Source organism: Onychomys torridus, chromosome X (genome assembly GCF_903995425.1).
Source record: "Onychomys torridus chromosome X, mOncTor1.1, whole genome shotgun sequence".
NCBI classification, from domain to species: Eukaryota; Metazoa; Chordata; class Mammalia; order Rodentia; family Cricetidae; genus Onychomys; species Onychomys torridus.
In genome coordinates, this window is record NC_050466.1 from 101,072,424 (window position 1) to 101,090,590 (window position 18,167).

Sequence of the window (18,167 nt, forward strand, 5' to 3'; positions counted from 1 at the left end):
GCTACAATTGAATTCTTCATAAATGATTTCATTTGGTTACTTCTCCCAATACAAGAAAGACAAAAACAATTGACCCCTGTGTAGGCCATTAAGATCACTATAGTATTACCAAAATATCCTGTAATGAGCCTGACAAGTGGATCAGCATGTAAGGGTACTTGGCACCAAGCTTGATGACTGAAGCTCAATCTTTGAAACCCATATGTTGAAAGGAGAGAGTCCACTTTTGTAAACTGTTTCCTGACCTGCACAATGTGGCACAGGCAACACCTTCCAATAAATAAATAATTGTAAGTTTTAAAAGTTCCATAAAATTAAACCATAAGAAAAATACATCATTTCAACTAACATCTTCAGACTGACAAATATGGTTGTCCAGAGAGGTTAGATAACTTGATAAAGATTATAGAGAAAATAATACAGGTTCCAAATTTGCATGCTCATTTTATAACTCCTAATTGTTTAGTGAAACTGTTTTCCTACACTTTGCTACATAAATATTTTCTGTAGTTAAGTTGTGCTAAAGTGAGATACTTTATAATGTCGCCATAACCTTTTAAATGTAGATATTGTAGCAGGCTTTCTCAGACCACCAGCTCCCATATCATGATATGGAGGCTTATTGTTAGTTATGAATGCTTGGACTTATTTTATGCTTGTGCCACTAACTCTTCTAACTTGATTTAAAGTGTTTCTCTTCACTGTGTTTTGCTTCAGGGATTTTTACCTTTCTTTTATTCTGCTTCCTCCGTTTCTGGCTGTCTGGCTTCCCTTCTCTCTCTGCCGGCCAACCCCATCTATCCCTTCTCTGTGTGGCTATTGACTGTTCAGATTTTTATTAGACAGAAGAGGTACCTTAGGCAGCCAAGGGGAAACAGCAACATATCTTTACATAGTTAAACAAATGCAGCATAAACAAAAACAACACACCTTTACATAATTAAATAAATTCAGTAGAGGCAGTTGTAGTGAATTTTTACATAGTTAAACAGTTATTCTGCAGTATAAACAAATATAAGACATCTTTTGTGAGGGTTCACTCCCAACTTATGTAGGGTGCTTGTGTGGAGGAGAGAGAAATGAGAAAATATCAGATAGAAAGAGAGACGTAGCCAACAAGAAGAAAGACAGAAACACAAATTAGCTTCGGGAGGACCTGAGTCAATACCCACCAGCCACTTCATTTATAACAATGCCTAGGGGAGGAGCAAAAGACACCCCCCCTTGCAAGATCAAAGCACACTGCGCAGCCAAGAGGAGAACCTTCAAAACACCTGGTAACCACGCCCATGGTCAAATCATTCCATTATGCAGCTCAGATTGTCTGACCCTGAGTAAGTTCTCACTAGAGAGCCCTGGTGGAGACCTGTGGGTCTCCACAATCTTTGCCTAGTTAAACAAATATTCCACAACAAGAATTTTTTTAATCTACAATTATTTAAAAATAGAAAGTAGTGATCCAGAAACAAACATTTGTTTTAGAAAACATGACCTGATGATTTGCAGGTGATAGTAAATGCTTAACAATGGATGGAGATAGTGTGTGCCCTGTTATATAAAGCTGTTTGTTTCCATGGTGGAAATACTTTGACCATGGCTAATTTCAAGATACCAGTATTAGGTTCTTAATATTTACATTGGGAAGTGATACACACAATTAGTGGTTACAAGTATAAATAAGCTGATGCAAGCATGTTACTATTTCACAGCATAAATGATGCATAACCAGCTAAAGTGAGGAGAATAAGAGGCTGAATGGACTGCCTTCAACAGGACATAGGACATACATATCACTCTTGTCAAATCTCAGGGAATATCATAGAAGAAATGGAAAGAATCAAAGAACTAGAGGGTGGGGAGAAGTGCTGTGTAATGCTGTCTTCTTGACATGACAAAAGTAACACACACATGAAATCTCAGCACCTGTAATTGCCTCCACAAAATGAAGCTAGCCCAAATACAAGCATAGGTGAAGTAGTAGCTGATCTCCAGTCTCCAACCCTTACAGAGGATCTTTCAGCAGTGAATAGTTGCTAGGGAAAGAAGAATCACCTTTTTGAAAGAAGTGGCCACTGGTAGCTTTTCCATGCTATAGTGGATGACCCCACACCCATCCACATATGGGCAGTACTAATTTGACTTAGTGAGTTACCAAAACAAAAAAACAAAGCTATGAAGTTGGGATGGATGCATGTTGGGGGATAGGGAGGAAGTTAGGATAAACAGGGTATAGAAATGGTCATATTTCATTGCATACACACATATAATTCTCAAATATAAAGAACGTATATCTATAGCTATTTTAAGTATTGTTTTTTACTCAAAGGGGTATGTACAATTTCACATTAAGCAGTAGATGTCAGTAGGAAAATAATCAAAACAAAAGAGAAGACACTTTAATAACAATACATGTAGCAAGTTTGGGACACAATACCTATACCTTTGATTTTAACCTTAGGTCCTAAGTCATGTAGAATATCTTCTAAAAGACATATTTTACCCATATCACACACTCCTACTCACTCCTTCAAGGAATAAAATGGCACAAAACCATACCATATTAGGTAGGATTTTTTTTGAGGGGGGAAATAAACCATATTCTTCCAGCATAGTGTTTCAGAGGACAGAGGACGGAAACATCTTGTATTCGTTGCAGTTTATTTGGAACACAACTTCTTAGATTTTCTGTGATACTCTTAGTCAGAGGTAATTAACCACCAATTTTAGAGCACTCTGCCAATTGCACAATGTTAATGTTTAATTAGCAAAAGGGAAACACCTGTAGTGTGGAGGAAGAGGCTCCAAGATTAGACTATACACATGCAGTTTGTAACAAAAGACAAATTAAATGAACACACTTATCTTCAGGGAAAATATAGTTACTAAGTTGTTAGATAGCTTCAACTTATGGGAAGTAAAATCAGTAAGTAACCTTTTGCATATATAATTTATTGTTGGCTTTTTACCAATGATGAGTGTTTTTTAGCTTTCCTGTCCATTTAGCACAAAAGGAGGCTGGTTGTGCTTGGAACAATGAAATAGATCTATGGCAGCTTTAGTTGAAAATGTCATACTTGCTACTTGACATGTTGACTCTCACCAAAAAAAAAAAAAAATCAACCTCCATCCATATATATATATTTCTGAGTTCACTTGGGGAAGACTATTTTGAATTCTTTCTCACCACAGTAACTTTGCTGCCATTTTAACATTTATAATTATCTTTTTTGTGAAAAGATAAAAAGATTTAAAATGATTGTTCTTGGCAAGAGGCCTAAGATGAAACTGTTGTATTTAAAGTTGTCAGAGAGTTTGTACTCTTTAGAGGTGAACAGTCTTTGATAATCACTTCGTAATTGTTACATACAAAGGATAAACGAGTAGTTTATGTTAACCTCAACCACGAACTTTCTGGCAGACAGGAAGAGTAAGGAAGGGTACAGTAGCTTATAAGTAAGAATTTACCCTTTCCTTTCTGGCTGTTACTTTGAAGTACATTTGACATAAATAATTTTTATGTACCTTAATGTAAATTGAGAATTATCTTCTGATCAACTGGCCTTACTTCCTCACTTATTTAAGTCGTTCTTAATCAAATGCATGTGTAGTAAAATCCTAGCATCTAAATAGGATACTAAAAGAAAACATTAAAATTTTGCATCTTGACAATTAAAAATAAGTGTTCCCATCCTAAATTTAGATTGTAAAACTATTCAGTATGCTTCTCTTCTGTTGGTTATTAACATTGCCACCTTTTCATTGGGATCTTTTAAGCCATTTAGGTGAAAGTACTTAACAATCATTATATTTGATTCTTGTTTCTACCCTTAAACTCCAAAACGGTGCTGGGCAGTGGTGCCACATGCCTTTAATTCCAACACTCCCAAGGCAAAGCTATGCAGCTCTTGGTGAGTTTGAGGCCAGCCTGGTCTACAGAGCGAGATCCAGAACAGGCACCAAAACTACACAGAGAAACCCTGTCTCAACAAAGCAAAAACAAAAAACCACCACCACCACCACCACCACCACCACCACCACCACCACCACCACCACCACCAACAACAACAACAACAATAACAACAAAAACACCTCCAAAACAGGGACCAAAGAGATGGCTAAGCAGTTAAGAGAACTGGCTGCTCTTCCAGAGGATCCAGGTTTGATTCCTGGCACCCACATGACAGCTCACACAACATTTGTAACTCCAGTCACAGGAGATCTGGTGATTTCTCCTGACTTCTGTGGTCACTGCTTTCATGTGGTGCACAGAGATGCATACGGGCAAAACACCCATACACATAAAATGAAATAAATCTTAAAACAAACAACACCTCCAAAGGGAATTCACAAAAGTACTTCAAATGTAACAGTAGGTACTAAATATTCTAAAAACCCACTTCATTAGTTTTTATCCTTCCCCCTCACCCAGTCTTCCTTCTCTCAGTGTCTCCCTTGTTCCCTCTGTCCTCTCCTTTCTTGTTGATGTTTGCCTTGTTCTAGGCAACAATTTGTGCAAAGTCACAAACTGCTTACACAATAAGCAATTCTTGAACAGAAAGATACACTCTCTATCAACAATAAACTTCTCCTTTGTATAAGTAGCTGCAATCTACTGATACATTTTTGTAATAAGTAAGTAATAAATATAACAAACTATTAAATTTAATATAATGCTAAGATGAATTAATTACATTAAAATTATGACTGAAATGATGAAAGTGCTATAAATATTCAGGAAATTCCAGGTTGTTCTGAATATGGAAAGTATTACTGTAAAGGTCATTTCAAGTCCTTTCTTGAGGTGGAGGAGTCATTATACAGTCCTTCTTATTGAAGATGTTCAAGTGTCAAAACATTTAACAACTATAAATTTCTCATGGTCTTGAAATTGATGAATTTTATTTCTTCTTCCATAGTAAACCATATTCAACAGGATTTAAATTCTTAGAACGGGTTTTAAGTCTTGGTTTGCAATTGTGTCCTATGTGCATGTGAGTTGAACTTCTTTCATGATATAAAATATGTATTTCTATATCCTCCCATATTAGGGAGTATTCTTTAACTGTGTATTTGTGAATATCTTACCTACTGTGTCAAAATAGCATTTTTTTCTAGCTGAGAAACTCAAGAAAAATTTCTAAGAGAGTGAAAGTGTATACTGTCTATCCTACTTCAAAAATTATTATCATGCAATAATTACAATAACATTAATGTAGGAGCACTGAACTAAGTGAATGCATGCAAAAAGTAAAGAATAAATATCCACATTTACAACTATAATTCCTCCATTTCCATTTTTGAAGAGGCCTTTAATATTCATTTTTAACTTTCCCTTTATATGTGGGAACAATTTTTGTGATTTCAGGTTGTAAACAATGTATTTGTGTATTCTTAGCTACACACACACACACACACACACACACACAGACACACACACACACACACTCTTTTCCTCACAGGATTTTATAACATGCCAGGGAAGTTTTTTTTCCCCTAGACTGAATTGTTGGTTTAGCCATCAACAATGTGCCAAGAAAAGTATCCCAGTCCATATATATAATAGCATGTACCAGGATTTAATACTGTAGTTAATTTAGATATAAATTAGTGAATTTTATTTCAAGCTAGTCTTGTATTGAAAGACAATTTTATGTATTTGGATTAAATTTCCCTTTTTTGCAGCATTGTCTTGTTGCTTGTAGGACCAATAGGATCAAATTATTATCAATATCACCCAAGATATTCTCATTTAAAAGATAACTCATGGCGTTCATGGTAAATATAAGAGTATGTTTAAAAAGCAAAACCTTGAATAAGAAAAATAAAAATATAAAAACATCCTTAACTGTTAGTAAGTGTATCTTTGGCTGTTTTCTTAGTTGGTCATAGACTGTTTCTTTAAGGAATAGTATAAAAAGTTTACTGACAAAGATGATATAACATGATACTTTATGAAATTAACTACTGCATACATAATTTATATTAAATAATTTAAAGGCTTATGGGATCACTAATTTATTAGTTTTTTTTTAAATTTAGGACAAAGAAATAATTTGCTTTCCCTAGTTTCTTACTCATTGATTTATAAATGGATGGTTGTATGAAATAAAAAAAAATCTAACAGGAAGTTTCATGATCTTAATGCTGAAAGCATCAGCTACCATGTACATTACACCTGGAAATAGATATGACACAGAAAGTCTCTTGTTACTAGAAGACATTGAACTTCTCTCTTGGAGAGCTGCCAACTTTACAAAGTTTATAAGTTGAATGTGTGTTTGGTTCAATTACAGAAGTATGCAGTGCCATTATTATTTATTTGATTTTCCCATTTTAATCTCAGGTTATTGTGTTGCTAGTTCATTTCTGCTAAACAATTTTATCAAATGAAGAAGAAAAACATATTAGGTTAAATTACATAAAAATTATGTTCTAAGATAAAATCAGGAGACTGAAATAATTTAACCTTTAATATGTAATCTTTAAATGCTATAGGTAGTATTACTTCTGTAGAACAGAATCTTTTAATAGTTTAGTTAAATAATTTGTGAAAATCATTGCTATTTTATGGGGTTATTTAACATGTTTCTTAGCAGCTTCTTTTTATAGTAATAAGGGTGACATACCAGCAGAGCTATTTTTGTAGGAATTTAAAGAGGAGGGGTGGTATTTCATTTAACAGAGTACAAATAACCTTGTAATTAAACTGAAACAAATAATTGCCACGAAGCAATTATCATTCAATTAAAGAGTAATTACATGGTTATTTGTGCTCTGTAACATAAAGTATTACTGAGATCAGTAATGCAATCAATATTTTAGTGGAAACAGAATGCTGTAATGATGGACCTTTCAACCTATGCTGATTAAATTGTCATCCAAATAACAGTTTACTAGTTAAATCACCACATGTTTATTTGTCTTGATTAATATGTAAATATCTGCCTGATGATAATAAAGTTCTTAAAGATAAGAAGCTTTACAAGGACATCTACCAAGATGTGTGATCTTTCCCAGCTTTTACACAATTCTACATAGTCCTTCATCATTTTCTCAGGATTATCTTGGAAACGAAATGTAGGATTTTAGAACCATTAATGCCTTCTTATATATGATGACTCAGTCTTAAACTATCAATAATATTAATTATATTGAATGTTTTTAGAAATTTACTAATTATGAATTATTTTCACTAACATAATTTGAATTAATTTATTCTAGGTGCTTAAATCTTGCAAAAATATTCAAGTCAATATTATCTGTGTGGGATTTTAGTTCAGTCACATTTGAACATGTTTATAAAGAAATATCATATCACCGTCCTCATTAAAGAGTCAGTAAAAATTTATATAATAGTGCAAACATATATTCATGTCACTAGAATACACATTTTCAAACACAGAATCTGTTCCATGTTCTCACAATATACCAACAGAAAAACATATAATCATAATAAACAATCTTTCCTTTCAAGGTTATATTTTAACCTCTGTGTCACTGATACCTAGCACTGCCCTAGGCAGTAGATACCTAACACATATTTGTTTGCTGGTTGACTGAACAAGTGATATTGTTACACATATATGTGACTGCAAGAACATTTAGCCATTAATTAGGACTTTAAGCATCTTTCATCTCTCAGAGTATAATTCAGTGACCTCTACCATATCCTTTTCTAACATTATATATGATTTGAGTAGATTTTGCTCTGAAGCTTATATAATTGGATTAGAGTACAGGATATGAAATAAAATGATGATCAGATGAATAAATGATGGAAATAGCTCTCTGTTCATGTTATTAAATACAACAAACAATCTAAAGAATATTTGGAAACTGCAGAAACCAAGACATAACTATTTCCCACCTGTCAGTAAATGGGTTTAATTAACCATTTACTAGGCATCCTGTATGCTACAAACCATAAAAATTGCTTAAGATTATATGTCTTCATGGAGCTCACAATTAATCATACTAATATAAATTAGAAGTACACAAGAATGGAGAATATGATCCCCTGGAGTTTATATCCATGTATATTATATGTGACATAAGCCATGGATTCTCCAGTACCCATCTACATTTCAGAATTCAACATGTATCACTAAACCGAGTCCTCTAGTATCTTTTAACTTATTTGAAAAGAATTAATTTTAATAAGGAGGATTCACCTGCACGCATGCATGCCCCCCCCAAACACACACACCTAGTTAAACTAGATAGCTTTCAATGTCATCTGTTAATATTTGGATGTCATATGGCTCCTCATATGGGATCTGAAGGGTATCAGGTTTCATAATTCTGCAGCAGACAGTGTGAAGAGTGATCATGAAGATGGAGGAAGCACTGAAACGTACAGGGAAAGTGCAGAGTAGGCAGGTGGATTTAAACAGGAGGCTTGAGCTCTGAGCAATACAGGACACAACAAAGCACTTGGAATGTTTAGATTTTTTTCCTGCATGTTGAAATTTTTTTCTTATATTTTGTGTTTTAATTTTACATATCAGCCATGGGTTCCCCTGTCCTCCTGCCTCCCCCACCTCTTCCCTCAGCCCCTCCCCTCCATTCCCATGCCCTCCAGGGCCAAGACTCCCCTGGGGATTCATTTAAACCTGGTGGATTCAGTACAGGCAGGTCCAGTCCCCTCCTTCCAGGCTGAGCATGTGTCCCTGTGTAAGCCCAAGGTTCCAAACAGCCAGCTCATGCAGTAAGGACAGGTCCTGGTCCCACAGCCTGGATGCATCCCAAACAGTTCAAGCTATTCAATTGTCTCACTTATCCATAGGGCCTGATCCAGCTGGGGCTCCACAGCCTTTGGTTCATAATTCAGGTGCTTCCATTCGTTTGGCTATTTGTCCCTATGCTTTTCCAATCTTGGTCTCAACAATTCACACTCTTACAGTCCCTCCTCTTTCTCGACAAGTGGACTCCTGGAGCTCCACCTGGGGCCTGGCTGAGGATCTCTGCATCCACTTCCATCAGTTATTAGATGAGAGTTCCAGCACGACTGTTAGGGTGTTTGGCCATCTGATCACCAGACTAGGTCAGATCAGGCTTTCTCTCGACCATTGCCAGCAGTCTACAGAGGATGTATCATTGTGGATTTCTGGGGACCTCTCTAGCACTTTGCTTCTTCCTGTTCTCATGTGGTCTTCATTTATCATGGTCTGTTATTCCTTGTTCTCCCTTTCTGTTCTTGATCCAGCTGGGATCTCCTGTTCCCCTAAGCTCTCTTTCCCTCAAATCTTGCCCTTCATTATTCCCACTGTCGTCCAGGTTGTTCATGTAGATCTCATCCATTTCTCTGTCATCGGGAGACCCTTGTGTCTTTCTTAGTGTCCTGTTTTTCAGGTAGCCTCGTTTAGATTTGATGACTATTATTTAAAAAATGATGTTCATTAAGTGACTAAATACCTTGATAAATATTTTTATCTGATCCTGGGCCCCTAAATGATATTTGAAGTAAATAGTAAATTTCCCTTTTAGTACCCTTAGAAGATCTAAGAAGACATAAGATAGGCAAGGACAAACTGGGCAACGACACTAAATTTAATAAAATAAATTATTACCCAGGATCGAATAGAAAGCAAAAAAGAGAAAGTTTATAAAATTGAAACATTAAATAAGAAAAACAATTTTTCTTTCTAGAATGATATACAATATTGATGTGTAATGGCAAAAAATAATGTGAAGACAATTTGTGAAAAAATGAGCTTGGTAATATTACCTCTGTGTAAAGTTGGTAGAAGTTGTCCTCATTGAAAAGCAGAGTTTGTATTACATTGATGGAGCATTTTACTACTGCAAAAGTGATAGAATGTAGTTTAACTTATATATCTTTTTGAACAAGAAGTCATTTTTGGAAATGTTGTTTACCTGAACATCATACATTTTTTTTAGTGATCACTTTAACATAGTGTTTTGTCAAAAAGTCTTTTTATTCTTCTATATGAAATGCATTCCTATTAAAAGGCAGCAAAAGCATCTTATACAACCTTAAAAGTATGATGTAAAATATGGGGCTTGCAAGATGACTCAGTAGATAAAGACACTTGCTGCTAAAACTAAGGACCTGAGTTTGATCTTCAGGACCCATATGGTAAAAGGAGAGAAGTGACTCCCACAAGTTCTCCTCTTACTTCATTCATGCTGTGACATATAACACTGCAACAGAAATAAATAAATCAATTTAATAGAATAAAATATATAGTAACTTGAGAATGACTTTATTCAAATATTCTGTGGTACATAGGTCTGCATATTGTGGCACCCTCAAAATGATTTTAGTGTACTATATCAGGGAATGAGATAGTGAAAACAGATATACACATTTTTATTTTATTTCTGTGATTGCAATTTATTTTTTCTCCCTCAAGCCTTTGTGCTAATGATTTAACTTGGGACTGTATGCTTGTAAAGCAGGCTTTCTATCATTCAGCTACACTCACAGCTTCTGAAGTTGTCATTTCTGAACTTATTTTTACTAGAGTTAAGAGTGTGTAAATGCAATAGTTTAGGTTAATGCTTCAAGTTTTGATTCATCTGGAATATATGGGCAGTGAAAATGGGATTTTATGGGTTTAAAACAAAGTGGATACAAAGTTGGGTGGATATGGACGGGGAAGAGGTGGGGGACGAGTGAATATGATACATTATACAAAATTTTCAATGGACCAAAAAAATGTGTGAATAAATTTTTGATATGAGAAAAAGACAATGTTCATGGCAAATTTTCTTAGTTATAGCCAATCCAAAAGAGGCAGAACTAAAATAATGTACTTGGAATGAGCTTTCTTTGTTCCTCATGGGTTTCCAGTAGCTGCAGAAATAATAAACATTATGGTTTATTTTACTTTTCACAGGCCTTTACCTGTTTCCTCTGCTATGTTGAGTAGAGGCTTGTACTGTACAATTTTGTGTAGTCTGAATTCTGTGACTTACAATCTCAGTACTTAGTTGCAAATATTGATACCAGGGATCACATAGCTTTAAGGGTAAGGAGTAATTTAGGAATTCTTCACAACAGGTGGTTTGTGTTGCAAAGTACTGGCTTACTAATGAAATCTAAACTTCAAATTGATCCTTGGTGGCTTTTATATTAGCCATAGATACATTGTAAACTTTATTGTAAAATGTTGGTATTTCTTAGTAACTCATGGCAGTGCATAGTCTCTACTGTAAAGTTCTATTTATTCTTGACAATTAAATAAGATCTAGAAAGAAAATGTATCAAGTAGTGTTATTGAGTTTTATCTTTCTTTGTTTTCCAACAGTTCCAGACCTGGCAGGCCTCCTAAGCGTTCTCTGGGAGTGTTGCAAGACAATGCCCGCCTTCTGCCCCATGCAGTCCCAGGGCTCTTATCACCAGGACTTATCACTCCAACAGGTAATGCGATCCATCTAATGATCAGCCTTGTCTCTTCTTACTGCCCAAAGTTTGAAACAAACTAATATTGATGTAAGTGCCTTGTCATTCAAAGCTTTTCACGCTCTCCTAGAGACTGCATTATTGAATATTTTTGAGTATTCAGGCAAACATGATTTTGTAAAAAAAATAAAATAAAATCAGTGACACAAAGTAAATGTAAATGATTTTCTAAATGTCATATCCTTATAAGAAACCTCTTTTTATGTGTATATTGTATGCTGGGAGAAAATATGTGGAATGAATAAATTTGCATCATCTGAAACCTTCCTGTGTGATGCTTACCTTATATAACCCACTAATTTTGGTTTTGTCTTGTGAGCATCTGAGTATACTGTCAAAGTTTCTATACCAGCTTAAGAAGGTGGAAAGAAAATGCATCCTCTGAAGAACAATAGTATATTAGTAGTAACATTGTGAGTGATCATTGTCCTGAATAATTTTTTAAAACACTGAAGTAAACAACTAATAATGCTAATTTTATAAAATATCATTGAACACTTTTGATACTCCAAAAGTGCCCATGAGCAAACAAAGCAAAACAAAAAACAACAAAAACACTTGAAAAATTAACCTAATCATTCTCTAATAGAAACAAAAATGTTTAAAACTATTATATCATGGAAAAAAATTTAATGAAAAGACATTATTTATCTATCATCTATCTATCTATCATCTATCAATACCAACGTTATAAAGCACTTTGTTTGGATTTTAATACCTTAGGAAAGGGACAAATATATAAGTAGTAGTATTGGTCATCTTAGAATTAAAGAGAAAATATATAATATAATAAAAATCTTATTAGAGCATGGTATAGACCATAATGCAATTTTAAAGTGGCATAAACTCACAAAGATAGAAGCAGATATATCAGTTTGGTAAACTGGGTAATGATCATAAAGATTGACTCTTTACATCTGCATTTTGTAGACTTAGTGTTGGAGGTGGAGAATTGGGGGGGGGCACTCCAGGTATAGAGAAGCTCAGAAGAGGTGAGAAAGTGCTTATTGTTACAGGGGAATAGCAAAGCAATTAAGGAGAATAAAGCAGAGATTTGAGGTGGGAGACTTCTAACTGATGTGCTTTTAATAGAAAATTAAGAAAATAATTGACAGTTGATGAAAGTAGCATTTGATTTACTATGTCCAGAGTTTTCTCTTTTACTATGGACCAGACATTTCCGAATATACCTCAGAACTCTTTTCTTTTCTTTCCTTTTCTTTTCTTTTCTCTTTTCTTATTTATTTTTGTGGCTTACATGAAAGTGTGAAAAGAGTTCAGGCTTCACACTTATGTCTCAGAGTCTCATGTGTTCTAATGTATACCGTTTTATTTTTTGTTAAAATGTTTTATTATTAAAGGGTGCTGAGAAGAAGGTATATTCTTTTTTGTTCGGGTGGAATGTTCTGTAGATATCGATTAAGTCCATTTGAGTCATAACATCAGTTAAGTCCATTATGTCTCTGTTAAGTTTCAATTAGGCAGGTCTGTCCAGAGGTGAAAGTGGGGTGTTGAAGTCTCCCACTATTAATGTGTGGGGTTTTATATGTGTTTTAAGCTTTAGTAATGTTTCTTTTACATGTGTCTGTGCCCTTGTGTTTGGGGCATAAATGTTCAGAATTGAGACTTCATCTTGGTGGATCTTTCCTGCGATGAGTATGTAATGTCCTTCATCATCTCTTTTGATTGATTTTTGTTTGAAGTCTATTTTGCTGGATATTAGGATGGATACACCAGCTTGCTTCTTAAGACCATTTGATTGGAAAGTCTTTTCCCAGCCTTTTATTCTTAGGAGGTGTCTATCTTTGAATCTGAGGTGTTTTTTTTTGTATGCAGCAGAAAGATAGGTCCTGTTTTCGTATCCATTCTGTTAGTCTGTGTCTTTTTATAGGTGAATTAAGTCCATTGATATTAAGAGATATTAATGACCAGTGATTGTTCATTCCTGTTATCTTTTGGTGGTAGTGTGTCTGGCTCTTACAGTCTTTCTGCCCCTTCTACTATAATATCCCTTTAGCCTTAGGTGCAGTAGTGTTTGGTAGTTATATCCATTGTAACTGGGCTCCACACGTCAGCACCTTATTTGCTTGTGGTTTCCTTGATATTAGTGTGGCTATTCACTTTTCCTTCCACTACTCTCTGATTTTTTTTTTCAAATGTCGTGAAATACTTTCATGTTTCTGGCTCTTTTATGTACAAATTTACACACAATTGAAATGTTACTTTTTTTACCTCCTGTTTCGGTGTCATATGTGGCTAGCAGTATTTTAAACTCTGCTATGTTTACTTTGGCAACAGATTTTGTATTGCAATTATTTGTATTATGATTTTCTAAATTTATAACATTAAACTGCATTTTAAAATACAAGAATGAAAATTATAATCATGCCTACCTTCAGATATTGTAATTTTTAGTCATTTTCATTTAAGTTTGTATAAAGTAGTTTCATAATAGTAATATTTGTAAAAAAAAAAAGGAAGAACTTTTTAAGACATCATTATTAGATTTGATTTATTTAAAAATAGTTTGGCATATAAATCTTCAAAGATGGGTGTAATACAAGACAAGTGGTACTTCTTTATTTGGATAACATGATATAATATTGTCTAGTGTATATGAAATTTTTTTTGTTTTTGTGATTTGTACTTTTCTTTTAATTTAAGAATGCTTATTTCCTCTGGGTTATATTTCCCATAAATAAGAAAGTTGATTAACTTAAACTTTAACTTTGTCAGATTTTATAATAATTTAGGTAATGACTATGCTGATGTGTCTATTACTAATAAAAACACCTTATTTAATTTACCAAATTGAATATTTAAAATAATTTTTATGTGTGAGAGTAAATGTATATAGACATATTACAGTGCTTGGAGTTTAGCTGGGCACTCTGACATGCACCTGCAATTTCAATATTTGAGATGCAAGGGACAAATTTTGCCATGAGTTTGATGCCAGCTTGGGGTACAGAGTGACTATCTTGCTACCTTACACTATGTAAAGAGAGTCTTTTTAAAAGATACTTGAGCCAGGCAGTGATGGCACATGCCTTTAATCCCAGCACTCAGGAGGCGGAGGTAGGCGGATCTCTGTGAGTTCGAGGCCAGCCTGGTCTACAAAGCAAGTTCCAAGAAAGGCACAAAGCTACACAGAGAAACCCTGTCTTGAAAAACCAATATATATATATATATATATATATATATATATATATATATATATTTGAAATATAATGTACTATGTACCTAAAATCATTTTAGCAAAATATTTAATAAAAATTGTCAGCATATTATTACTGAAGATTGGTCTTTGTGCATGAATATAGAATCCAAAGTCTATTCTTTTTTATATTATTTTATTTTCATTTTATTACATTTTTTTAACCAGAAAAATATTATTTGCTTCTTTTTAAAGTTATTCTCTCATACAATACATCCCAACCACTCTCTACCTTCCCTTCTCTCTTCCCAGTCCCCCCTGTCACGTCTCTTCCTCCCCAAGATTCACTGCTCATCCATTCCCATTAGTTTGCTGATGTCAAGTTTCTTGAGCTCTTTTTATATTTTGGATATTAACCTTCTATAAGATGTGGAGTTGGTGAAAACCTTTTCACACTCTGTAGGCTGCCATTTTGTCCTTTTGATTGAGTCCTTTTCCTTACAGAAACTATTCAGTTTCATGAGGTCCCATTTATTAATTGTTGATCTTAGTGTCTGTGCTGTCAGTGCTCTGCATAGGAAGTTGTTACTTGTGCTGATGAGTTCAAGGCTATTCCCCACTTTCTTTTCTATCAGGTTCAGTATGTCTGGTTTTATACTGAGGTTTTTGATTCACTTGGACTTGAGTTTTGTGCAGGGTCATGAGTATGGAAATATTTATATTTTTCCAAATTCAACTATCCAGTGTGACCAGCACCATTTGTTGAAGATGCTGTCTTTTTTTTCCAGTGTGTATGTTTGTGTTCTTTATCAAAATCCAGGTGTCTATATGTTGCGACTGCCTCGACCAGCAAGGATGACACAACACCGGAGCTCTTCTTTAAGCAGTTTATTCAGGACCTTGATAGTAGTGATGTCTCCCCCTGGGCAAGCCTCTCCCAGCCCTTAAGTAGGTCTGGGCTACCAACCCCAGACAGCCACGTGGGCACTATCCATAGGTCCACGCATATGCAAGCGGCACACGAATCCAGCCATAGCCAAATAAGGAGCTGTTTACCACAAAGAGTACTTGCTGTCGGGAAGGCAGAGGGTGGAAGCCGGCGCCATCTTTAAGGTGTGGCTACATGCAGCTCTCTACAGTTCCCTCTTTTTGTTTTGCAGAGCAACAGGCAAGAGTAGAGGTCTGATCTCTGCTAAAATGGAACATGTACTGTTTGTCCAGGCGTCATCCACCAAGAGAACACTAGACCCGTCCGATACCCTTTTCACAGAGGTGGGAGTTAGGGTACCAACCCACATGCAATCAGACTTGCTCTTCTTGAGGTCAGCGTATCTTAGCCTCAAGTGCAGTGTGCAGGCCTCGCATCCTGTGCCTAAATATCTTTTAAAGTAGCCAGCCAGGCTTGGGGGGACTGTCCTGCTTCAATGGCCATAAAAGTTTGTATAATCATGGCCGCATGGCGATGCTGTGAGATCCTAATGTGACAAATGCACCACAAGCATACTAGGGAGGTGAGCACCAGTAAGCCTACTAGGGCTCCTATTCCCGCCCATTCCTTCAGGTGATCCATGGCTGTAGCAATCCAGGAAGATAATCCCTCTGCCAGTCCGGTATCCATTCGGGTCTAATTCACCGTGACAATAGCCACCCTCAGCTGGCCCATCAGGTTATCAAACTCTCCGGTCCAATTGCCTAAAAGATAACTAGACAACCTTTTAGATAAATCTGCAGCATGGGTAAAATTATTATATTGGACATTAGTCACACATAACCCTTCATACTTCCATTGGCAGCCGAGTTGGGCAATCTGCCAGAGAGTATCAATTTGCTCTTGAACCAGGTCAATTCTCTGGTTGACCACCATCAATCCTCCTCGTATTTGAGCATTGATGCCCTTTTGCACATCCAGAGCATGTGCCACATTGGCAGAAAGATTATTCAAGGTCTGTGCCGTCTGTACAGTATGACTCATGGCAATGGCGGCTGTAGCGGCTCCAACAGCCGCCAAGGAAATAGCTGTAACAATGGCGGCAGTAATGCCAAAATCTCTTTTTTGTCTAAATAGGGTCATAGCATTAGGAGCATTAACTGGCATAGGCACCCAGCGAGACATACGGGTAATTATGGCATAATCATATTTAGAAGCATTCCAGCATTGAGTATAAAAACAGGTATTATTATGGCAAGATACAGGCCTCCCTTTGCTCACTATAAACAAGAATGGAGGATACACACAAACTGGAGTAGGATTATAAGTAATATTAGCCAGTGGCTCAACTCCGTCATATGCACAGCCTGCATCAGTTCTGGCAGTGATGTCTGTGGATAACGGGCCAGGCACAGAATCCCAGGAGAAAAAGTGAAACTCTTCCCTTGATTGGCCCAGATCACAGTACGAGACTGACAACCTGTCCAGTGCCAGATGTTCCCTCCATCTTGACCCCAACAAAAGGGGACCCATTTTGGTTGACTAGGTGTATCATTTCCCAACACTTTAGCAAGCCACCATCCAGACACCCAAGAGGCATTGGCTGAAAAACAAGGGCCTGGTCCAGGCAAATCAAACCATCCAGCCATCTGGTTATATATCAAAACACATGGGGAAACATTTGATCTGTTTCTGACAATTTGGAAACAAAGAGTTCCGTTTAAATCAAAAGACCTATTTTCTCCTATAGGAGCTTCCTCTGGGTCCATAGGGAGATATGGAACATCAATACTTTTATTACTACTGAATAGCCGTGGGAATAATATTGCATCATGACGGACTGGCATTGGTCTCGGGAACACTGACAGTATCCCCCATCTTAGATCCGTCATTCCCAGCCGAATCATCATTAGTGCGAACAGGGAGATCACTGTCTGCACAGACTTGTTCTTCTTGGCAATGGACTCTTCTCACGAGGTGCTCAGGAACCCACACCGGGTCTTGCTGATCCTGTGGGAAAACACAAACAGAACCTCGTGCCCATGTCAGCATGGGATCAGGTCCATGCCAAACACCTGTCCAGGCATCTTTCCATTTCACCATTCCTTTAGAAGGACTGTGCTGACAATGATGCCTGTCCGCAGCAGAACAATTGGAAGCATCCACATTCAAAAAATTCAGGGTAAATAATACAAGAGAGAGTCTGTCCTTAGGGATACGGCCATAGCCTATTCCCCCTTTTTGTTTTTGAAGCAATTTCTTCAAGGAGCGATGAGCACGCTCCACAATGCCTTGACCTTGTGGATTATATGGTAGGCTATGTACAAGTTGTACATTCATCTGTTGACAGAAGGAAGCGAACTTCTGTCCAGTATATGCAGGACCATTGTCTGTTTTTAACTGTTGAGGCTTACCCCATGCTGCCCAAGCTTCTAAGCAATGAGCAATAACATGAGAGGCTTTCTCTCCTGCCATTGGGGTGGCGTAAATGATTCCAGAGCAGGTATCAACAGATACATGTACGTATTTGACACGTCCAAATTCAGAGATTTGTGTAACATCCATTTGCCATATTTTTAGGGGGAGCAGACCATGAGGGTTAACTCCTAATCCAGAAGGATGATGAAAAATAACACATTGGGGGCAATCTAGTA

General features: G+C 36.2%; 1 protein-coding gene across 3 annotated transcripts in view; it reads left to right on the forward strand.

Annotated features, from left to right (window-relative positions):
* Dach2 (dachshund family transcription factor 2) overlaps positions 1 to 18,167 on the forward strand; it is a 508,482-nt gene that overhangs the window by 226,555 nt on the left and 263,760 nt on the right. For all 3 annotated transcript variants that reach the window (XM_036174726.1, XM_036174727.1, XM_036174725.1), the window contains one exon: positions 11,274 to 11,386. In XM_036174726.1, the coding sequence (XP_036030619.1) occupies positions 11,274 to 11,386 (113 nt within the window). The remainder of the gene's footprint in view (positions 1 to 11,273; positions 11,387 to 18,167) is intronic.